Genomic DNA, 24686 nt, shown 5'->3' on the forward strand with positions numbered 1-24686 from the left:
CTCTCTCTCTCTCTCTCTCTCTCTCTCTCTCTCTCTCTCTCTCTCTCTCCTCTCTCTCTCTCTCTCTCTCTCTCTCTCTCTCTCTCTCTCTCTCTCTCTCTCTCTCTCTCTCTCTCTCTCTCTCTCTCTCTCTCTCTCTCTCTCTCTCTCTCTCTCTCTCTCTCTCTCTCTCTCTCTCTCTCTCTCTCTCTCTCTCTCTCTCTCTCTACTCTTCTTCTCTTTTCTGTCACTTCTACGCTCGCTTTATTTCTTTCTGATTGTTCATTCGTTCGTGTCCCGGTGAAAATAGTATCTTGTAAAAATTGTGGTATATTAAATATGTATAAATATGTTCATGACTGACGTCTTTGTCTTGTATAATCTGTCCATAAATATATGTATATAGGTGAAATAAAAATAACAATAAATGAAAAATAACTTTTGCCATGTTTTTCAATAAAAAATGAAATTGCTATTGGATTGGATACAATATATTCTATGTATAACAATGTATAATCATACGTTACATATCATTATTACATTTACACATGTATGATCATGGCTGCGGTCCACTTGACGCTACAAATGCTGTTCGAAAGCGAGCTTTCGCAAACGACCGCGTGAATAATCGCGAAGAAAATTATAAGTTAAACTTAGAATTATTTCGGGAATAACCGACGTTATTCTCGGAAACTTCGAGAGGCCGAGAAACGGTCTCCCTTTATTCTGCGTGTGCTAGCTCTATCCCTTTGTCTCGGATACGCGACGTAAACATTCGGGTCGGAGCGAAAGACCACGGCGTAAACAGCTGATTGGTTGCCGACTCCGAAATCCGCTGAGTTCAACTCGAACGAAAATTCGGTGGGTCGGCGGCCGATTGGCTCAACTAATTTTTCGGCTCGTTACCGGGGATGTGTGACGCGCTGGTATAAAAGGCCCGGCCCTCCGCGCGCGGCTCGCACTCGATTCTAATACGTCCGTAGTAGTAAATCAAGCAAATTATTTCGTGCGATACGAGAAGGCCTTGCGTTGCTCGCGTAAAGTCTCCGACGACGCCGACGGTGCGATCCGTGGCTCGCGGAATTAAACATCGTTTTCCGCGAAGTATAATTCGGGACGGTGCGAACCGTGGTTCGCGGAATAAGAGTCGTTTCTTCGAGGAATAAACTCGTGACTCGCGGACGCTGTAAATAATTGTAAATAACTAGAGATTAAAAGACTGTGTAAATACAAGGACAAGAATTCTGCAATAAGCCCTTCTCACGCGCCTCTTCTCCGACTCCTTCCTCCGCTCGCGCACAAATGCTTTGAAGCGTTCTTCTTCTCCTTCTTTCTTCATTGAAAGAAAGGAGAAGAAAAATGCTACGAAGCATTTGTAGCGTCAAGTGAACCACAGCCTATATATGAGCATTTTTTTAAATTTTCTCTCTCTTTATCTCTCTCTAAAATTGTACTTTTTATTATAAAACCGTACTAAAAAATGACCTTTTTAGTAATTTTATTATTCTTATTATTTTTCCTTTACACATACGTATACTATGTTTGTTATCGAGTATTACAACTATTACTTGACTCTATATTTTGCGCGCCAATATATGGTATGTATCGAAATACCATTAGGCGTGCACCTAAAAAATTGTCAAAATTTTCGACATTACTAAGAATCCTATTTCTTTCATGAAATTAGACGAGACGTTTGAGGTTTAAATGGCATGCACGCATACATGCATTCACACATGCACACACACGCATACATGCAGACAGTGTAGGAGACGACAATCGCTGCCCGTTCGTGAGATCGAGCCCGAGCCTCGAGCTTGCAATGTTTTTTCTATCTCCAGTTACGCACACAGAGACGCTCTGGCTATCCGTGTGACGACGCGCCGAGCCGCCGAGCGAGATTGTCATCTTCCCTCTTTCTCACTCTTACTCATGCGATCGAGGCTGCTCCGTCATGCTTTCACAGCGTGAATCTGAGGAGACAACCAATGTCGTACTTCCTGTATTGTGCTGTATTTTTAAAAAAAGGTAAAAAAAGGGCACCAAGTACACGCGTGGTTGTTACCTCGAAAAAAAACCAAGTGGTAGTATCATTAATTTTAAATTCAAAAATAAATAAAATCTATTCTAACCTAGGTGATAGTAGCTTTCATTTTTCTTAACAAAATTATTAAATTACAAAATTGTTACTTTATTCAATCCAAGTGATATCTACCTCGAAAAAACCTAAATAACAAGTGGTATCTATTTAAAAAAAAAATATGTGAAATCTTTTAATACTGCGCCAATTACAAAGAGAGAATATATATATATATATATATATATACCTTAACAAAATTATTATTATATCACAAAATTGCGTTACCAAACTCAATCCAAGTGATACGTACCAACCTAAGTGGTAGTAGCCTTATTTCTCCTTAACAAAATTATATCACAAAATTGCGTTACCTAACTCAACCTAAGTAATGTTATTTCAAAAAAATATATAAAATCTTTAAATTACGCCAACTACAAAAAGAATATATATATTGCTTTGAAAAATAATTGTAGCGCAACTACTCTTAAAAATAAAACAAAATTGTGTTACCTAACTCAACCCACGTGGTATGTATCTTTGTATTCCTGAGGGTCTTTCTATCAATCTAAGTGGTAGTAGTTTTAATTCTCCTTGATAAAATTATAATATTACAAAGAATCATTTTAATCACAAAGAATTAAAAAGGTAACATTATAAAATAAAAATATTTAATTAAAATAAAATAAATAAATTTTTCTTGTAAAAAACTTGGCGCTGCTTTTTTAAGGTCTATCCAGACAAATTTACATCGCGCATAAACATAAGCGTAAGAAATTGATTGGTTCATATATATGTGCAAAAGGAAATAAAGACCAATTCATCTCTTTATGCATATGCTTATGCACCTATGCAAGTTTGTCTGGATTGACCTTAAAAAAGCAGCGCCAAGTTTTTTACAAGAAAAATTTATTTATTTTATTTTAATTAAATATTTTTATTTTATAATGTTACCTTTTTAATTCTTTGTGATTAAAATGATTCTTTGTAATATTATAATTTTATCAAGGAGAATTAAAACTACTACCACTTAGATTGATAGAAAGACCCTCAGGAATACAAAGATACATACCACGTGGGTTGAGTTAGGTAACACAATTTTGTTTTATTTTTTAAGAGTAGTTGCGCTACAATTATTTTTCAAAGCAATATATATTCTTTTTGTAGTTGGCGTAATTTAAAGATTTCATATATTTTTTTGAAATAACATTACTTAGGTTGAGTTAGGTAACGCAATTTTGTGATATAATTTTGTTAAGGAGAAATAAGGCTACTACCACTTAGGTTGGTACGTATCACTTGGATTGAGTTTGGTAACGCAATTTTGTGATATAATAATAATTTTGTTAAGGTATATATATATATATATATTCTCTCTTTGTAATTGGCGCAGTATTAAAAGATTTCACATATTTTTTTTTAAATAGATACCACTTGTTATTTAGGTTTTTTCGAGGTAGATATCACTTGGATTGAATAAAGTAACAATTTTGTAATTTAATAATTTTGTTAAGAAAAATTAAAGCTACTACCACCTAGGTTAGAATAGATTTTATTTATTTTTGAATTTAAAATTAATGATACTACCACTTGGTTTTTTTTCGAGGTAACAACCACGCGTGTACTTGGCGCCCTTTTTTTACCTTTTTTGAAAAAGGTAATTTTGTACTGATATCATGCATTTTGTAGTGTTACGCATCCTCTTCTAATTAAATAGCGCGCGCGTCTATAATGTCTAGTCTTATAAAGAGTATATCTTACAAACAGTATGTACAGATTGTAAAGCTAAAGATGTTACAGGCTATTATTTCTAAAGAAACAAAAATTTCATAATTTGCTTAGTTTTAGAAATAATAGTTTGTAACACCTTTAGTTTTATACCCTGTATACAGGGTGTTCCTCAATGTTTGGTACTTTTTTTATATTTAGATAGAGCGAGCCAAACTGAGTCGAAAAGTCATGTACCATTTTGCAATTTTCGCAATAGTTGATGAGTTATTAATGATTAAAAATCGCCGTATTGGCCCGGCCCACCGCCAAATCCAAGCGCGCGGCGAGATGCGGCCGCCCCGCGGTCGGCGCGCGGGCAGTTGTTTTCTACAAGCGTCGATGATTACGCACGAGCGGCGCGTAACGCCGGGCCCCCGTTCTGAGCGATGATAGTTTCTCGCCTTTTTTAAATAGAAATAAAGTTTTCTAACAACATAGAAAAATTTTTTGTGCGTACGTATGTACATACGAGTGTACATGCATACACAGGGAAATATCAATTGTACTGCTTAAAAAAGCGATTACTCAATTTACTTTTTTTCTTTTAGTAAGTAACGGTTGTCTTTAAGAAAGAATATTTTCTTGATAATAGTCTTAAAATGTACAAATTTTAGAAAGAGTCTTTATCATGTACTCGAAAGAAGAATTTATACTCCTTCAAAGAACATAATAAAATTTTATCAAAGAAAAGTCAAAATAATAAATAAAGTAATATGAGGACCCTCGAGATTAAAATAGGAGAAGTCAAGGCTATGAGGGTCAGAGGAAGATCACAGTGCGTAATATCAGAAATAACTGATTTATTCGTCGTTTTGATACATTACATCGATCCGTACGTTTCGGCTCAGTTTTGAGCCATCTTCAGCGGCAGTTACAGAAATTAAGTTACACGTTCTCCGTACCGTATGGTGAGTTTACCGATTCAAAGTATCAGAAACATAGATTAATTGATCCATATCTGTAAATTTGTTTAATTAATGTTGAGATATTAAAAAGATTCCTTAGGAAACTCACCATTCGGTCTGAATAACGTGGAATACAGAGCCATGTACATAATGAATACTCTCTGCGAGAAGACTTGACGATCTTATTGCGAAAATTGCAAAATGGTACATGACTTTTCGACTCAGTTTGGCTCGCTCTATCTAAATATGAAAAAAGTACCAAACATTGAGGAACACCCTGTATATTTAGCGATATAGGACATAATCGCATTCTAACGTGATTAATACTAATAAAGTAAAAAAATTTCACCACCACTCTCATCGTCTTTTATAATTAAAATATAATCATTGATATTCGATATACAATAAATAGTTTTAATACCTTTGATACAATAAATAATTTCTTTCTGTTGAAAAGATATAGAAAAGATAGAGATATCAATAAAATTCTCTTGTACCCTACTCCTTCATTAAATTTTTTTACATTATCTCGCGTGTTATCACACATCTTTCCTTAAGAGGAAAATTGTACAATTTCCTACTGTACGTTTTCTTCCCATCGCATACCTACAGCAAATGATTATTGTATATTATACGCATGAAACTATTTATGTGAAATAAATTATAAGGACGAGGATCTCGACGTAATGAAGGAAATAAAGTATGTACGAAGATTATAACACATTCTATGACCTGTTCGCTGTTTTATTATTACACCCGCGACATCATTGTAATAAATATATACTCCCGAGGAGCAAACTTTTTATTGTATTTACATTTCATGATACGTTCCATGTACGATTTGCCACGGCCACGGAATTAAATCGTACATTTTATATGGATATAACAGTCTCAAGAAATAATTGTTAAAAGTATTTAGTCTCGAAGAAAAGGCACGCCACACTTACTTATTAAATATCCTCTAACTAATTGGATTATAGGTAGAAATATATATATTATCGTTCTCTTTTAAGAGCCCAGTCTAGTCAAAACAATCGCCTTTGTAAAAAAAAAAAAACATAGCTAAATAAGGATATGAAAATGGATTTTAACTATTTACGAGATATATCAGGAGATAACTCGATATACGAATGTTTATACTAATCAACGATAGAAATTTGTTAACCGAAGTTTGAAACGATAATTGTCTAGATTGCGGCCTTATTGATAAAAAAAACTAATGTATAGATTAAGCTATAATAAAGCGTTTTTCCATGCTCAATCTCGTCTTTTTATGCCATGTAAAGCGAATAGCGCATAACTTTCAATCATAAATAATCGATTGTTACACATAAAATGCTCGTTTTCCGTAAATTTCGTAAATCGATTAGTGTCGCTTTGAAATCACGAATATTATTATGAACTAACATAATATCGATGCATAAAACATGACAAAATGTACATTATATGCCACACATGGGTGATACATATCCCAACTCTTAATTCGTCACATACGAGAAATATTGTCTTTTATTAACGCGTTTCACTTCAAACATACTTGCTACGTTTATATTTGCGTTTCAATTCAATATTAAATTGCACAATATCTGTTGCAAAACTGGACTGTATCTAGGCAAATATGAACGAAAACTATTGCTATTTAATCTCACAATCAGCTATAATTTTTGTTCAATCTTGATATAGACACTATCAATTTGATATTACGCACGTTAGCGTAATTCAATCGTAGTCTTGCATCGATTTTAACACTATTATAATGTTTAGTATAACATTATCGCTGCGGCTGTTTTCTCTTCAAGTGCAGGTATTGGTTCCAGACGATCATCCTTTTCTCTGCCTGAGCCCCAGCCGACTAATGCTATACTAATGAGATGTACAACACCGGCGCTAACCACAAGCCTAAATGGAAAAATATTCAGACGATAAGAATAAACTACTTATTCTAAATTTCAGAATATTGAATATAATTCAGTAATTAACTCAAGAATAATACAAATGAGAAACATGCTACGTAAAAGATAAATTTTAATTTTTAAAAGAAATTTATTTCTAATTGCACAAAAATACAAATATTTGCGACAGTTATAATTAAACATTGATTCAGTTAGCTAATTCAAATAGCACATTTACTTATCTATACAAGTTGTTTTCTTTAATCAACGACTTATAATTACGATACAAAAATAAGAACATCGAAAAGTCTTACGAGTCTCAATAAATGCTTAATTTCAAATGGCAATTTTATCATATAAATATAAAGAGTATATCGTACCAAAATAATAATAAAATAATTGTGATGATTGATATTTCTTTTTGTGACTAACAGTTATATCGTTTATATTTCGTATCTTGAATTTCACTGGAATAAATCGTAATATTGTTGCAGTTTTTCTACAGTCTGATACTTAGTAGACACTTCAACTTTCGCGGGATTGCGTAAGGATGCACGTTGCAACTTCAGCACCTTCTTTGTCATCGTTACTGAAAATAGTAACGTCCTTCTTTCTCGTGGCATTACTCTGAGAATTTTATCAACCTCTACCTCGAAATCCATGTTCAAGATGCGGTCTGGCTCGTCCATCACCTTGCGAATAAAACGAGAGAGAGATTAGAATCAATGTAATGATTGTCAAAATAAATCCATATGCTTATATAATTACCAGAAACTTTAACTGTCGTAAATTGAAGCCTTTTGTATTCTCCAAGTGGTCGAATAATCTACCAGGTGTAGCGATGATAATATGAGGTTTCTTTTCGAGTATTATTCCTTATGCATGCATGTCCATCCCACCTACTAGCACTACAGATTTCACACCCATACTGGAACCTAAAATAATTGTAATATGATATTATTATAAAATTTGAAGATTATATTTATCACATGGAATGATACATTGTTCTTTGTAGAAACGATTAACTCGTCTCAAATTTGGTTTCAACATTCATCCATGTTATAGGTCTGTTTCTTATTGTTACACTAATATACACTCACATTAAAAATAATATATATTTAAAATTTGGGAAAAGTGAGAAAGAAAGTGTCAGCCCGATAAAAAAAACAGGCCTTATAATTCGGTTTACAAGCTGATTAAAAAGTCAAAATGGTTTTGAGTAAAAGAACATGAGGGTAAGCTTTAGAAGAATATGAGATCGTAACTCGTTTCGGGAACAATAAACATACATATTGTGTAATTTATTTTTATATTACATCAATAATCTTTCACGCAAATTATTACAGACAGCGTTACTAGCAACGTGCACAACTTCATTTGAGGTTATAATTGGGTACAACATTCATCGCACGATACTTTTATAATTGCAAATCGGAAACGTACCTCGAGTCCTCCTCCAGCTCTTCTGCGATCATCAACGAAGTCGGGATCGAACGTGTCAGTCGTCACTTTCTGCCAAAAGCGTAGAGAACCTTCTTTTCCGGCAGCGGTGGTAATACGATGTAGGGCAATGTAGGGATACGAAATCTCCAGATAAGCACGAAACAATTCAATTTTCAGTATATCGCCGGCACGATTACGGTGTTACTGCCGTTTCGCGTACGCGCGTTGTCGCACCTTACCTCGCGACAGCGTGCGGCTCGTGCAAACGTTAACGCGCGGCCGCAATCGCGCGGCAGAAACGCCTCGTGTGAACAGGCTCCTTGACTCCTTGATCTCAGTATCAGCTCTCTGCTGTCAATATATAAATGAATATAATAGGTTATTAACCTATGTAAACACTCACGTAAACGTAGTATAAACAGTAAAATAAGTAACAGTAATATATAGAATAAGATAATTATATAGGATAATTACATAAAACAATTACCTTGAATTAATCGTCGCGTCGCGTAAAGAGTCACGGTCGGTCTCGCTCCGCGCGTACTACCGTGTCTCTCGAGAATAGGTTAACTGATGAACTGACTGATGACAGCGCGCTAAACGCACTGTCTGCACTGCACTGCACTGCGATACTAACGCCGTTAGCCGCCAGTGTCGAAAAAGTGAAAGTGACATTTCTCTGTTATATATATGTTATATTAAGATGAGAGCGGTCGACGTAGAAGAAAGTATCTTAAAATAAAATTTTCACATTTGGACTTTGCGTCGCAATATCTCCGCTCGTAGGGCACGTAGCGGAATATTTATAACAGAAACCCCCCCCTAATTCGACCCCAAGCTATCGATCAAGCCTACTTAGAACTTGATCCGTTCACTCGTTATCGAGATCTCAACATCTCGTATACTCGCAACCCGTCGCGTCGCGTAAAAGAGTCACGGTCGGTCTCGCTCCGCGTATACTTGGCGCGAGACACTGCCGTGTCTCTTGATATGTTGTACACCTCTCTAGTAATAAAAGATAAAGTAACTTGTGTCAATCCGCAATAGTTTATTTATAACATAATTGTTTAATGTTTTTTATGTACATAATGTGTCGAGTCTCCGTAGAAGTCACTTCTAAATAATATGCGTGGTCGAGCGCGTAAGGCGACTGGCTGGAATGCCGGACGTCTAAAATTCGATCCCCCTGCTTTTTTTAAACTTTTTTTTTTCAACATAAGTGTATTAAAATAACTTATTCTGCAATACATAAAAGTAAAAAATAATAACTTTATATTCATTATAGTTATTCACATTTTTTTTAGCAAAGCATATTTATATAGCAATGACATATTCGACTTTAATTATTTGTCGCTTTACTGAAAAAAATGTGAATAACTATAATGAATATAAAGTTATTATTTTTTACTTTTATGTATTGCAGAATAAGTTATTTTAATACACTTATGTTAAAAAAAAAAGTTTAAAAAAAGCAGGGGGATCGAACTTCAGACGTCCGGCATTCCAGCCAGTCGCCTTACGCGCTCGACCACGCATATTATTTAGAAGTGACTTTTAAGGACTCGATACATTATGTACATAAAAAACATTTAACAATTATATGTTATAAGTAAACTATTGCGCTTTGACACAAGTTACTTTATCTTTTATTACTAGAGAGGTGTATAACATATTAAAAATACAGCACAATACAGGAAGTACGACATTGGTTGTCTCCTCAGATTCACGCTGTGAAATATGACGGAGCAGCCTCGATCGCATGAATAAGAGTGAGAAAGAGGGAAGATGACAATCTCGCTCGGCGGCTCGGCGCGTCGTCACACGGATAGCCAGAGCGTCTCTGTGTGCGTAACTGGAGATAGAAAAAACATTGCATTCGAGGCTCGGGCTCGATCTCACGAACGGGCAGCGATTGTCATCTCCTACACTGTCTGCATGTATGCGTGTGTGTGCATATGTGAATGCATGTATGCGTGCGTGCCATTTAAACCTCAAACGTCTCATCAAATTTCATGAAAGAAATAGGGGTCTTAGTAATGTCGAAAATTTTGACAATTTTTTAGGTGCACGCCTAATGGTATTTCGATACATACCATATATTGGCGCGTAAAAGAGTCAAGTAATAGTTGTAATACTCGATAACAAACATAGCACGTATGTGTAAAGGAAAAATAATAAAATTAATAAAAATGTCATTTTAGTACGGCTTTATAATAAAAAGTACAATGTTAGAGAGAGATAAAGAGAAAGAAAAAAAAATGCTCATATATAGTGGTTTACCTGACGCTACAAATGCTTCGCATCATTTTTCTTCTTTCTTTCAATGAAGAAAGAAGGAGAAGAAGAACGCATTTGTAGCGTCAAGTTGACCGCAGCTATGATCATACATATGTAAATGTAATAATGATATGTAACGTATGATTATATATTGTTATACATAGAATATATTGTACAATGCAATAACAATTTTATTTTTTATTGAAAAACATGGCAAAAGTTATTTTTCATTTATTGTTATTTTTATATTTATATGTATATATTGTATGTGTATACATATATTATATGTATATATTTATATGTATATAATTATATGTATATATATAGTATATATATATAGAGAAACTAACATAAAGCCGTCAAAGAACTAGGCTTGGATCGCAAGGCTTTTAATTCTAATTGATGGTATATTGTCGATCCTATTTCTCTTATTATTATTTATTCACGTCGCCTGAGAAAGACGTTCCAAACTATTATCACCGGTTATTGCGATAAACATTACCACATGCCTCGGTGGTCGAATTGGTACGACGCCCTACACGGAATGAGGGAGGTTCCAGGTTCGAACCCTGGCTGAGGTAATTTTTTTCGCAATAAAATTCTTTACAGTTTTTAGATAATTAAAATCGAGTCGATTTAATTCCGGGGAGGGAAGGGTTTTTAATTCTAACAATAACTGTGTTTTAAAGTCCGACATTAATCGGCGCGCAGTTTGTTGGAAAAATTATATGTATATATATAGTATATATATATACAGAAACTAACATAAAGCCGTCAAAGAACTAGGCTTGGATCGCAAGGCTTTTAATTCTAATTGATGGTATATTGTCGATCCTATTTCTCTTATTATTTGTTATCTTTATTTCACCTATATACATATATTTATGGAAAGATTATACAAGGCAAAGACGTCAGTCATGGACATATTTATACATATTTAATATACCACAAATTTTACAAGATACTATTTTCACCGGGACCATGAACGAATGAACAATCAGAAAGAAATAAAGCGAGCGTAGAAGTGACAGAAAAGAGAAGAAGAGTAGAGAGAAAGAGAGAGAAAGAGAGAAATCGCGCGCTTTGTTAGTAAATGCGAGAACAACACACCCACACACACGACGCCAACACAGATGCGATGACAGCGAGCACGACTTGTATTTGTGTGACAGTATTTTTATATATTTTCTTAGAATTATTTGAACATTGAATTATTAAAAACATTTTGGAAATAGGATCGATTTATTTATTTTCTTTTCCCTTAAAAAATTACTGTGAAATACATGTCATAAAAGTTATTGTTGTTTCATACATGGTTCGTTATTGTATATTACGTAAAAGTAATATGTAATAATGTTATAATGTTTATCATTGAAATTCTAAGTAATTATTAATATTTAAAATAGACATAGAGAAGAGAACATAATAAATGTAATCAGCATTACTGTTTCGTAGCATATGGTTTATTTCACTGATACCGAATTTGACCAGTAATATATATTATTACATATTAAATATGCGGAACATATCATAACGTTACATGTTTTGGAAAAAAAAACCTCTTATGAATTATATCAGGCATTATTTTTTTCACGAAAAAACGATAATAAATCAATCAATCATATTTACAAAATGCTTTTTAATAACTCAATATGTTGCAACAATTGTAAGAAATATATATACACATAAGTGTAACAGAAGTATCTGTTTCGATGAAGAAAAGGTGTTGTCATCCACAGTGGCTCAGTGGGAAGATGCTCCGCCTGTCACCGAAGGGACTCAGGTTCGAGTCCGGGCGCCGCCTGTACCGCAAGGATATATTATGTGTCCGCACCGCTTGTATCGCAAGGATTCTGACTGCACCGCAAAGATATGTGCCGGCAACGACTGTACCGCAACCCCCCCCCCCCCCCAACGACTGCACCGCAACCCCCCCCCCCCAATTACCCCTGAAAAATACACGCCAAAAATTGCGATGTATATTCCCAAGAAAGGGAACGGCGGCAGCGACAGGGACAGCGACAGCGACTTTACCATAGAGCCACTGAGGGATTTTTTTTTCAATTTTTACAATGTATATTTGTTGAACACATTTTACAAAATAATTTTTTTATTTTAAATAAAAAAAAGAAATTGAAGCTATTATTTTATGTATTTGGTGCAATTGTAATGTTTGTAATATATCTTTTATAACATGTAATTTATTTTAAAAATATAATTAAAGGTCAGGCTCGTATATATCAACAATTATTTATTTTATCGTTCTTGGTACAATTTATACTTGTCTTGCTAAGAATATGTATGCATATTTACTATATGTGTTAAATATTATTCTATTTTAAAATTGATCTACTGCGTTTCTTTAGCACGCACCGTGTCCGTGTTATGTATTTTACTTACATCGTCATTATATTACAAAATCCCATTATTTAGTATTTCCTCAGCGACAATCGTTATTGTACGATATATGTTTTATATTACTTTTATTGAAAGAAAGGAGAAGAAAAATGCTGCGAAGCATTTGTAGCGTCAAGAAAACCACAGCCTATATATGAGCATTTTTTTTTATTTTCTCTTTCTTTATCTCTCTCTAAAATTGTACTTTTTATTATAAAACCGTACTAAAATGACCTTTTTATTAATTTTATTATTCTTATTATTTTTCCTTTACACATACCTACTATGGCCGGTATTCATAATCAGATCTTATTTCAAGACCGTCTTAAGTAATATCTTAAGATGCTAATACGGCCCTGTGATTGGTTAATGACATCTTAAGATTGTACTTAAGATCGTCTTAAATACAAGAACCGACTATGAATACCGGTCTATGTTTGTTATTGAGTATTACAACTATTACTTGACTCTATATTTTGCGCGCCTATATATGGTATGTGTCGAAATACCATTAAGCGTGCACCTAAAAAGTTGTCAAAATTTTAGACATTACCAATATCCCTATTTCTTTCATGAAATTAAATGAGACTTTTGAGGTTTAAATGGCATGCACGCATACATGCATTCACACATGCACACACACGAATACACGCAGACAGTGTAGGAGACGACAATCGCTGCCCGATCGTGAGATCGAGCCCGAGTCTCGAGCCTCGAGCTTGCAATGTTTTTTTCTATTTCCAGTTACGCACACAGGGACGCTCTGTCTATCCGTGTGACGACGCGCCGTGCGAGATTGTCACATTTTTTTTAGCAAAACGACAAATAATTAAAGACGAATATGTTATTGCTAAATATGTTTTGCTAAAAAAAATGTGAATAACTATAAAGAATATAAAGTAATTATTTTTTACTTTTATATATTGCAGAATAAGTTATTTTAATACACTTTTATGTAAAAAAAACGTTTAAAAAAAAACAGGAGATCGAACTTGAGACGTCCGGCATTCCAGCCAGTCGCCTTACGCGCTCGACCACGTATATTATTTAGAAGTGACTTCTACGGACTCGATACATTATGTACATAAAAAACATTAAACAATTATATGTTAAGCCCCTTGCACAATAGACGATAGCGATAGCGATAGCGACAGCGACAAGGTTGCCGACAAAGCTATACCTTTGTTGGCAACTTTGTCGCTGTCGCTATCGCTATCGCTATCGCCTATTGTGCAAGGGGCTTTATAAGTAAACTATTGCGCATTGACACAAGTTACTTTATCTTTTATTACTAGAGAGGTGTACAACATATTAAAAATACAGCACAATACAGGAAGTACGACATTGGTTGTCTCCTCAGATTAAGGTAGTTCGATGATGAACGACTTTTGCCAAAAGTGATAGGTTTTATTTTTTATATCGAAAGAAGAAACTCTCCTGAATCGATTAAGCCCAGAAAAAATATAATTCACCGTCCCGTTCTCAAGATATTTAATTTCAAAATTAGGTGATTTTAACATTGGTTTAATAGGAAAAGAGGTATTTTCCTATAAATAACACGAGTTCGCGAAAAATCTTTTGCCAAAAATGTCCGAACAATATATATCAATGGAAAGAGGACACTGTGAGGAAGCCTATGGTTGAAGTTGAACACGATCCACCGTATAGTTTTTTTTAATGAATAATTAAAGTTTGTCTTCCGGTGCTCAAGCGCTGACTTTCACAACTCGACGTGGCAACGCCGCACGCTGGGATCGTCGGCGTAAGGTTAGGTGTGAGTGAGCGCAAAGACAAACAAGTGAACCAACCGCACAGACTGTGCGGCGTTGCCAAGTCGCTGCCCTCATCTCGTGCATGAGGAAAATTGTTTATGTAAAAAATTACATGCACCTTGTGGCGAAATTACTATACTTCAGTAAATCGCCATAATAACGCTATAATTCAATCGAAATAATCTCCGAAGTAGAGCACTCAAGAGTTGGCACAAGTTGAAAACTAGTCAAGCGACGCTTTAACACACACTTCATTTTAATCTATTTCAGGCAAAATATTATTCTACAACGTAAAAATGACTTACTAATGGTCTTTTTACGTCGTTACGAAGCTTTGCGATGCATTATCCTATTTTTTTATTATCATATAAATGATTTGATAAAAAAATCATAAACATTGTTTTGACTTCGGCCCTTCATCATCGAACTACCTTAACGCTGTGAAATATGACGGAGCAGCCTCGATCGCATGAATAAGAGTGAGAAAGAGGGAAGATGACAATCTCGCTCGGCGGCTCGGCGCGTCGTCACACGGATAGCCAGAGCGTCTCTGTGTGCGTAACTGAAGATAGAAAAAACATTCCAAGCTCGAGGCTCGGGCTCGATCTCATGAACGGGCAGCGATTGTCGTCTCCTACACTGTCTGCATGTATGCGTGTGTGCATATGTGAATGCATGTATGCGTGCGTGCCATTTAAACCTCAAACGTCTCATCAAATGTCATGAAAGAAATAGGGGTTTTCGTAATGTCGAAAATTTTGACAATTTTTTAGATGCACGCCTAATGGTATTGTGACACATACAATATATATAGGCGTGCAAAATAAAGAGTCAAGTAATAGTTATATTAAAAAAAAAAGGTAAAAAAAGGCGCCAAGTACACGCATAGTAGTGTATATGTATTATGTTGTTAACTCGAAAAAAACAAAGTGGTAGTATTATACCTCCAAATAGCTTTACCCTGTACATACTGTTTATAAAATGCGTAATACTACAAAAAGGCGTGATATTCGTACAAAATTACCTTTCTTAAAAAAAAGGTAAAGAAAGGCGCCAAGTACACGTATAGTAGTGTATATGTCGTTATCTCGAAAAAAAAAGAAAGTAGTAGTATTATACTTCGAAAAAACCTAAGTAACAAGTGGTAGACGTACTCTTTGTATCTCGAAAAATCTCGAAAAAATCTAAGCAGTAGTATCTTTATTTCCAAAAAATTATAACCCAAGTGATACACATCACAAAATTATGTTACCTTATCAAAGAAGAGTCGCGCTTCAAGTGATCTATTACAATTACAAAAAAGAAATGATATCTCTTTAAATTACAGCGCCAATTACAGAGAGAACATATATATTGCCTCAAAAAATAATTGTTGCACTACTTTGAAAAATCTTTACATGGTGTCAATTAGAAAAAGAATGTATGATAACAATTTTATAAGATTAAAAAATTTTATTTAAATTTAACAAGGGAATACAAGATATTTAAATACAAAGTTTACATGTGTATTTTCTAGTGGTCACAAAGAATTACAGAGAAACAGTACAAAATAAAAATATTTTATTAAAATATTTAATCCAACGAGGGAATACAAGGTATTTAAATACAAAGTTCATATATATGTATTTTTCAATAGAATAAAAGATTTAATCACAAAGAATTACAGAGGTAACAGTACAAAATAAAAATATTTTATTAAAATACATAAATTTTTCTTGTAAAAAAACTTGGCGCTGCTAGACCTCGAAATTTTAAATAAATAAAGAAGCTTATCCTATACTTAATTATAAGCCGCATTATTCGCCGTCGTCACGCACACCCATATCACTCGCACATACACACCACGCTGATAATCATTTTGTTATTCCCGTCGCATTCTTTTCTGAATTATTTTTATTTATTGTTATCCTTATTTATTTAAAATTTCGAGGTCTAGCAGCGCCAAGTTTTTTTACAAGAAAAATTTATGTATTTTAATAAAATATTTTTATTTTGTACTGTTACCTCTGTAATTCTTTGTGATTAAATCTTTTATTCTATTGAAAAATACATATATATGAACTTTGTATTTAAATACCTTGTATTCCCTCGTTGGATTAAATATTTTAATAAAATATTTTTATTTTGTACTGTTCCTCTGTAATTCTTTGTGACCACTAGAAAATACACATGTAAACTTTGTATTTAAATATCTTGTATTCCCTTGTTAAATTTAAATAAAATTTTTTAATCTTATAAAATTGTTATCATACATTCTTTTTCTAATTGACACCATGTAAAGATTTTTCAAAGTAGTGCAACAATTATTTTTTGAGGCAATATATATGTTCTCTCTGTAATTGGCGCTGTAATTTAAAGAGATATCATTTCTTTTTTGTAATTGTAATAGATCACTTGAAGCGCGACTCTTCTTTGATAAGGTAACATAATTTTGTGATGTGTATCACTTGGGTTATAATTTTTTGGAAATAAAGATACTACTGCTTAGATTTTTTCGAGATTTTTCGAGATACAAAGAGTACGTCTACCACTTGTTACTTAGGTTTTTTCGAAGTATAATACTACCACTTTCTTTTTTTTCGAGGTAACGACATATACACTACTATACGTGTACTTGGCGCCTTTCTTTACCTTTTTTTTTAAGAAAGGTAATTTTGTACGGATATCACGCCTTTTTGTAGTATTACGCATTTTATAAACAGTATGTACAGGGTAAAGCTATTTGGAGGTATAATACTACCACTTTGTTTTTTTCGAGGTAACAACATAATACATATACACTACTATGCGTGTACTTGGCGCCTTTTTTTACCTTTTTTTTAAAATAGGTAATTTTGTACGGATATCGCGCCTTTTTGTAGTGTTACGCATCTTAATCTTATAAACAGTATGTACAAGGTGTGAAGCTAAAGGTGTTACGGACTATTATTTCTAAAGAAAACAACAATTTAATATTTTGCTTAGTTTTTTAAAAATAATAATCTGTAACCGTTTTAGTTGTACACCTTGTATATATTTTTCAATTTCAACATAAAACATAATCGCAATATAGCATGATTAATATTAATGCTATACATATGTATATTAAAAATAAAAATGTAATGTGTCTGAAGTTGTTAATAATAGGTAAAACGTTTGACACACACACACACACACACACACACACACACACACACACACACACACACACACACACACACACACACACACACACACACACACACACACACACACACACACACACACACACACACACACACACACACACACACACACACACATGCGCCTTAGGGTAGCCGAAAAGAGAACAAGAGAAAAGTATCTTTGCGAACAATGGAGCTAGTCTCATGACGATGAGTCAAGTACAAAAGCGAGATCGCAATGACCGATATGCAAGTGGATTAACCTAGTCGCGAAACGTTCACCCGTTATACTGTTGAAGAACCGACCGCATTCCGTCTTTTTCTAATCCCGCTGTGAATCGATTTTCCAGCTAACGTATATCTTATGTCTTCGCAAAGCGTAACTTTTAAATCCTTTAGGGAGATTAATCACTTCAAGACGACACATTTTTTTTTAGAGCGATTGAAGAGAAAGACAGAGAGCTTGTAAATGTCGCGAATAACGTCTTGGACGAGTATAGTAGCATATACGTACGTCAAGTCGGGAGGCGAATAGAAGTTAAACAATGGAGAAAAAAAAGACAGACCAAGATATGCGAGTTAATTCAGTTATGATATATTTTTATATATTTTACAGAAGGCGTATAAAAGATGTAAGAGGACTTGCGGTAAAAATTGATGCAAGTCTTAATAACTTCAAGGATTAAACTGACGAATATACAAAACCTACTAAATGTACTCAAAGCTACTTAATGATTAATACAATGCTAAATGAAGTGTTGTACAAAATTTGAATAGAGTCAAAGATTGCGGTCAGCTACATATTATATACACGAAAATGAATTACGAATGATTATTACGTAACGATGTTCATTGCGCCATATTATCGCTATATTTTCGCTTTGTTAAAAAATTATAACAAATTATAATAAATTGAGTTAATCGCAGCGCGCGACACAGTTATGTACTTGAGCACTGTGAGCGATTTAATGATTGTAACCTTACTTGTATACATTTCCGAGAAAAATATTTTTATATTATGTTTAACAACAATATTAAATATTAACATTTCATAACTGCCAAACGTTTCCAATTGAGTGCAATTGCACGAGTTACGAATCATTTATAGACTCTTTTTCTCAGTTAACTAGTTTCTGCTGCATTGAAATCTTGCATATAAAAAAATGTATTAACATATCGCGCAAGAATCATCAATATCTAAGTAAACAATTAATTAAATATATACAGTATATATGCGTACATCTGGATTAATCCGAAAGCTTAGTCTCCATCTTTTGAAACATAAAATAATTTTATGCCACAACAGTGAAGTGCGGAATATTAAATAAAATGCGCAATTTAACAATAACTTCTAAGGTAACAAGTTTAATCTACGGTGACCTAAATTTAAACGTGAAAAGAAATTAAATTTTTTCAATGAGTTCTCGAATCGTCCCCAATCAGAAATAGATATAAGTCACGTAAAAACGAATTTCCTAATTCGTCTGAGTTATTCGATACAATGTTCTAGTTTAAATGTGACACTACTTTGTAAAATGTTAAGTTTTATTGTTTTCTCTACTCTACGATCAATATAGCAATCTTTATAAATTTCTTTCTTTCTAAATAAAAATGTTCTACACAATCGGAAAACTATTTTACAACATGAGTAAAGAACGAAGTCAAAAAGCGAAATAATCAATTTTGACGCGATTAAAGGGGATCATCAATGGCGATTGTATTAAACTCTAGTCCATACTAAGAATCGCGGATTATGCGTGAAAATTGTAGAGTTTCTTGACAACTCTTATGTACAGATGGATTCAAGTGTTTCTGGCTTCATTCATCTGGTCCCATGCTACTTGTTCAGCATGTCCGTTCATTACCAGTTCTTCAGTAAGAGAAATTAGCTTTAAAAATATCAATTAATTTCAATTAATTTGCGCATCTGCAAAGAGATTCTCGAAGATTAAATAATAATAACTACTTACCTCATAATTTTGTATCATAAAATAAATATTTTCATAAATATTAGTTTGAATGCGACCTTCAATCTGAGTTTGGGCAGCAACTCCCTTTGAGGAACAATTTTGTACCACATTGTAAGCTTCTGTCGACCATTTACCTGCAAAGGAGTAACATCAAAGTATAATTACATACATATCCAAAGACTAATAATTTTGAGTAGAGATGTATATATCTAAAATCTACTTACACGTAGGAGTTGATAATAATCTCGTTGATTGGAATGTGGCTTGGATCAGTCAACTCGCGAAACTGTAATATAATAATAAATCGATTAGAATTTTCGGGTACATCACTTCATACGATTCTTTCACACGATGACGGTTAATGTTAATTTCCGATTACCTTATTATTATGTTTCGCGTGTTCTATACTTGTCGTCATGACGAAACATCTGACCGAGACATTGCGCTTCTTGGCTACCTCAATGTATCTCTTTCTCGAAGCTGGATCGGGATTGGTATTGTCTATACCTATACTTTTTCTTTGATTCAAGTATTGTTGGACTGCGGCAATGCACTTCTGCCAGCTGCCTAAAGTGTCTCTGTTGACGTATCCGTATTCCTTCAGATAATTCTTTGCAAAATGCGATTTTCCGGAGTCTGGACTGCCGACCATAAGTACCACCTGTTAATGGATATCTATAAGCACGAGGAAAGAGCGGGCCTCTGTTCACATTTGACGTTCACGATGATATTCGTGTTATGCACGATGCTTCTGTCGAAATCGAGGAATCACATGCCGGAAAAGTTTTACTTAGGTATTTATCATTAAAAGAATACTTTGTATAATTCTCTTTTATGTTATTTTTTTATTTTTTCTCATTAGATCATGGTACAAGAGGAACGAGCACATTTTTCCAGCGACTAGATGGGAACCTTTTGATCCAACGAAAAGTTACGACAAGTATACAGTGTCGGATAAAAATAGGAAGAAAGATAAAATCTGATAAACTTAGATTTAACGAATTGTCCAAATTCGTTTAAAGGATTCAGATTCAAAGGACTGTAAATATTATAACCAGATAAATAACTTTGTTTCATCGTACAATTGATTCATTATACAACAGATTGTAATATATTACAATATATATACATATATATATATGTATATATATTATAATATATATACATATATATATATATGGGGCATTCTTTCTCAACGAGAGACCCCCCGCCCCCAAAGTTGGTTTTGACGTAAAGAGTTCTAATATGGCTTAAAATTTAGGTAATTATATCTACTTTTAAATGCAAAGTGGCAAAATAAAAAATTCAAGATGGCCGATCCAATATGGCGGACAATGTACATAAAATTGCTTAAATTCGCTTGAAACTCGTTACTCGGGGGTTTTTGGTGTCGCTGAACACGAATCTGACATTAGATTTTCAAAATTCAAAATGGCGGATCCAATATGGTGGACGACTTTTTAAAATTATATCGAATTCACATGAAAATTTTTACACGGGGGTTTTAAGGTGATTGAATAGAAATGTGACATAAGATATTCAAAATTGAAACAAAGGCGGATCCAACACAATGTTCCCAAAGTATAATAAATAGCAAGACAAGTTTTCAGTCCAATAAGCAAAGGCAAAGCAATATGAAAGTTCAGGCAGTAAAGGCAAGACTAGTTAAGGTTCCAACTAGTAAAAGTAAGACACGTTGCTGGAACAAAAAGCAAAGGCAAGACAATAACATAGTTTAGCATATTTATTTTACGCATTATTTTTATAATAATTTCGTACATTATGTCATTACCGTTTTACATAAGAAACAAATATTGGCAGAAAATATGAAAATCTTCAAAGATATAAACAAAAGCAATGTAAAAATATTGCGTTAATGTATGTGTGTACTGTATTATCTAGATATACACTTATTATGTTAAATATTATTACTAATAATGTATTTATTATTTTCTATATTTTAAGTAACATTTTTGTTGAATATGACTATGTTAAATGAAACTATGACAACATATGAGGTATTTACTACATTGAAATATTTAATATATCATTAACGAGATTTGTTTAATAATCAGCTTTGGCTGATTATTGGCTGAAATAACCAGCAATTGTCTTGCCTTTACTGGTTGAGCCCTTAACTAGTCATTACTTTGCTGGTTGGACCAGCAACGTGTCTTACTTTTACTAGTTGGAACCTTAACTAGTCTTGCCTTCACTGCCTGAACTTTCATATTGCTTTGCCTTTGCTTATTGGACTGAAAACTTGTCTTGCTATTTATTATACTTTGGGAACATTGTGTTGGATCCGCCTTTGTTTCAATTTTGAATATCTTATGTCACATTTCTATTCAATCACCTTAAAACCCCCGTGTAAAAATTTTCATGTGAATTCGATATAATTTTAAAAAGTCGTCCATTATATTGGATCCACCATTTTGAATTTTGAAAATCTAATGTCAGATTCGTGTTCAGCGACACCAAAAACCCCCGAGTAACGAGTTTCAAGCGAATTTAAGCAATTTTATGTACATTGTCCGCCATATTGGATCGGCCATCTTGAATTTTTTATTTTGCTACTTTGCATTTAAAAGTAGATATAATTACCTAAATTTTAAGCCATATTAGAACTCTTTACGTCAAAACCAACTTTGGGGGCGGGGGGTCTCTCGTTGAGAAAGAATGCTCCATATATATACATATATATATCGAATTGATATAGCTACAATGTAAATACGTATATTTTTTTTATTTAGGATGTTTCGTGGAACATTTGATTTTATATTAACTCTAATCAGTCCGAAATTAATAAGAGAGAAACCTGGTTACCCTATAACATCACCTGAAAAGCAGCTCTTGATTGCCATTTGGAAGATGGCAACTCCAGATTCATATAGGTAAGTATATTTATTTTAGATTACAGAAAGAGGTAATTTGAAAATAAATTTTACAGATAATATGTTTTAATTATATTTTCAGATCAATTTGTGAAAAGTTTAATGTAGGAAAAGCAACGGCATTAAAATCTGTCAGAAGAGTTGTCAAAGCTTTAGTTGAATTGGCATCAAATTTTATTACTTGGCCGAATGAAGAGAGATCAATAGAAATACACAATGGTTTTTTTGCCAATAGTGGTTTCCCCAAAGTTATTGGAGCAATTGATGGTACTCACATCAATATCCCTGCACCACATGAAAATCCAGAATGTTACGTGAATAGAAAGGGACATCATTCAATCCAGTTGCAGGTATTTTACTTTCGATTATTTTAATAAATAGATGTGTTAATGTAAATTAATTTTGTTTTTCTTATAAATGCAGATTTTATTATATTTATATTAGATATTTTGTTGGTATCTTTCTATAATTTTAATCAAATTTAATTTTTGTTTTACGTTGCAGGCTATATGTGACCATCAATGTCGGTTCATTCATTGTTACGTTGGAAACGTTGGTTCTGTACATGATCAAAGAGTTTTCCGTCTTTCAGAGGTTTATAATTATCTCAATGATCCTATCAAATTTCCAGATAATTGTCATTTAATAGGTGATGCAGCGTATACAATCCATGAGCATCTTCTTGTACCTTATCGTGATAATGGGCATTTATCTGCTAGACAGAGAAATTTTAATTTTTGTCATTCGTCAGCCCGAATGGCAATCGAGAGAACTTTCGGATTATTAAAAGGAAGGTTTCGAAGTCTTCTAACAGTACTTGACATGGAACGTGTTGACATTATTTCTAGTATGATATTGGCTTGTTGTATATTACATAATATATGTTTGTTAAGAGGTGACGAATTTGAAAACATCGATCCTGACAATGTGCCTGAACCTGAAGTAGCATATGTCAATAATGTTACACGCGGAGAGCTTGCAACTGCAAATCGACGTGGATTAATAAAAAGAGATTACATTTGCGAACAATTACAAATGCGAGATGCATGAATTGCGGTTGTACTATTGTAGGTAAAAAGTAATTAATAGAAATAAACAATACATTATTTACAGTTTTATTTCTAGTTTTATTACACATGTATGCTTACATCCAACATTGAAAAAAAAAAAAATTTAAACATCTTAAAAAATCAGTGTTTATAACGAAATAAATATTGCTTGTTTTTAACTAACTCTAGTTTTATCGCACATGTATGCTTACATCAAAATTGGAAAAAAAATATTAATATTACTTTGTTTAACATAAAAAAAACAGTGTTTTTAACTAAATAAATCTTGTGCTTTGTTTTTAACTAACTTTAGTTGTATTGCACTGTGACAGGAGAATATAATCCTTCCCCTCGACGCTCGACGTAATAACCGATCCGATAGGGCTGCCGATTGTCGTATTGCCCGCGCTGTGCGAGCGCCGAGACCCGAAAACCGCCGAGACAAAGGGCCAATAGCGTAGCCGCACGCGACGAAATATATCGACCGATAACGACTAGGATCGAAGGTGTGGTCGCGTGGTAGCAGGACGACCGAGAGATCGACGAAAGAAGACTCTCTCGTCGGTCTTCGGCGTGAACAGTCCGATACACTGTCGTATTAGAGCGTTAGAAAACTCTCTCGTCGGTCTTCGGCGTGCAGAGTCCGAGTAATTTTGTCTGCCAGTCGAGAATACTGTAGAGCGTTGTGTTGTACGAGTGTTCCGAGCAATTGTCAACGTGATATAGAGATTGTGAGCGGGCCGTACGCTGTATACGGTAGCAGTAACGTAACCTGTATGTAAGTTTAATTAAATTAATACGCTTGTATAGCTTGTCTATCTCCCTTCTTTTGACTTTCGCAACATTCCTTGGGTCCCCGACGGAACTCCCCTTGAGTGTCTCATAATTAGTCGCGGATTAATAAACGTGAGTTTGTTAGTTCTCACAAAACTAATTGGCGCCCTATTGTCGTAGTATATTAGTCAATTCCTAGAGCCCTGGCAGCCCTTGACCCAGGCCGCGCCGGGTGTCGGCGTTACACGCAAATTTACTATTAATCTTCGTCAAAGATTTTAACGCCGGTCTCATTTGGCGCCCAAGGAGGGGCCACGTCGGCAATAAATTCAAAATATTTGTAA

General features: G+C 34.0%; 2 protein-coding genes and 1 long non-coding RNA gene across 5 annotated transcripts; 1 reads left to right on the forward strand and 2 right to left on the reverse strand.

Annotated features, from left to right (window-relative positions):
* Positions 1-5444: 5444 nt before the first annotated feature.
* On the reverse strand, positions 5445-9051 carry LOC139779238 (uncharacterized). Of its 3 annotated transcripts, XR_011719830.1 has the most exons (6): positions 8554-9051; positions 8306-8417; positions 8067-8210; positions 7392-7558; positions 7004-7315; positions 5445-6630 (listed from the first exon to the last, which is right to left on the reverse strand). It is a non-coding gene; the product is annotated as an uncharacterized lncRNA (long non-coding RNA). The 3 variants fall into 3 exon arrangements; XR_011719829.1 differs by having other exon boundaries at positions 7056-7315; positions 8067-8417; XR_011719828.1 differs by having other exon boundaries at positions 8067-8417.
* A 9793-nt stretch (positions 9052-18844) lies between these two features.
* Positions 18845-20488, reverse strand: LOC139779237 (bifunctional polynucleotide phosphatase/kinase-like). Its single transcript, XM_071717533.1, has 4 exons — positions 20005-20488; positions 19850-19911; positions 19626-19759; positions 18845-19544 (listed from the first exon to the last, which is right to left on the reverse strand). The coding sequence occupies exons 1-3, from the start codon at positions 20275-20277 to the stop codon at positions 19756-19758; spliced, it is 339 nt and encodes a 112-aa protein (XP_071573634.1). The 5' UTR covers positions 20278-20488; the 3' UTR covers positions 18845-19544; positions 19626-19755.
* Positions 20489-22481: 1993 nt separating this feature from the next.
* On the forward strand, positions 22482-24377 carry LOC139779240 (putative nuclease HARBI1). Its single transcript, XM_071717535.1, has 3 exons — positions 22482-22519; positions 22602-22869; positions 23024-24377. The coding sequence occupies exons 1-3, from the start codon at positions 22497-22499 to the stop codon at positions 23567-23569; spliced, it is 837 nt and encodes a 278-aa protein (XP_071573636.1). The 5' UTR covers positions 22482-22496; the 3' UTR covers positions 23570-24377.
* Positions 24378-24686: the final 309 nt, after the last annotated feature.

The sequence above is a fragment of the Temnothorax nylanderi genome, unplaced genomic scaffold, assembly GCF_030848795.1.
Source record: "Temnothorax nylanderi isolate EJ_2023f unplaced genomic scaffold, tnyl_v1.0 TNYL_tig0215_pilon, whole genome shotgun sequence".
NCBI lineage: Eukaryota > Metazoa > Arthropoda > Insecta > Hymenoptera > Formicidae > Temnothorax > Temnothorax nylanderi.

Coding starts and splice junctions, on each gene's coding strand:
- LOC139779237 (XM_071717533.1), bottom strand. CDS start 20,277: ATGGTCGGCAGTCCAGACTCCGGAAAATCGCATTTTGCAAAGAATTAT. Junction 19,912..20,004: donor ACGCGAAACATAATAATAAG/GTAATCGGAAAT, acceptor ATTATATTACAG/TTTCGCGAGTTGACTGATCC.
- LOC139779240 (XM_071717535.1), top strand. CDS start 22,497: ATGGCAACTCCAGATTCATATAG. Junction 22,520..22,601: donor GCAACTCCAGATTCATATAG/GTAAGTATATTT, acceptor TTATATTTTCAG/ATCAATTTGTGAAAAGTTTA. Junction 22,870..23,023: donor ATCATTCAATCCAGTTGCAG/GTATTTTACTTT, acceptor TTTACGTTGCAG/GCTATATGTGACCATCAATG.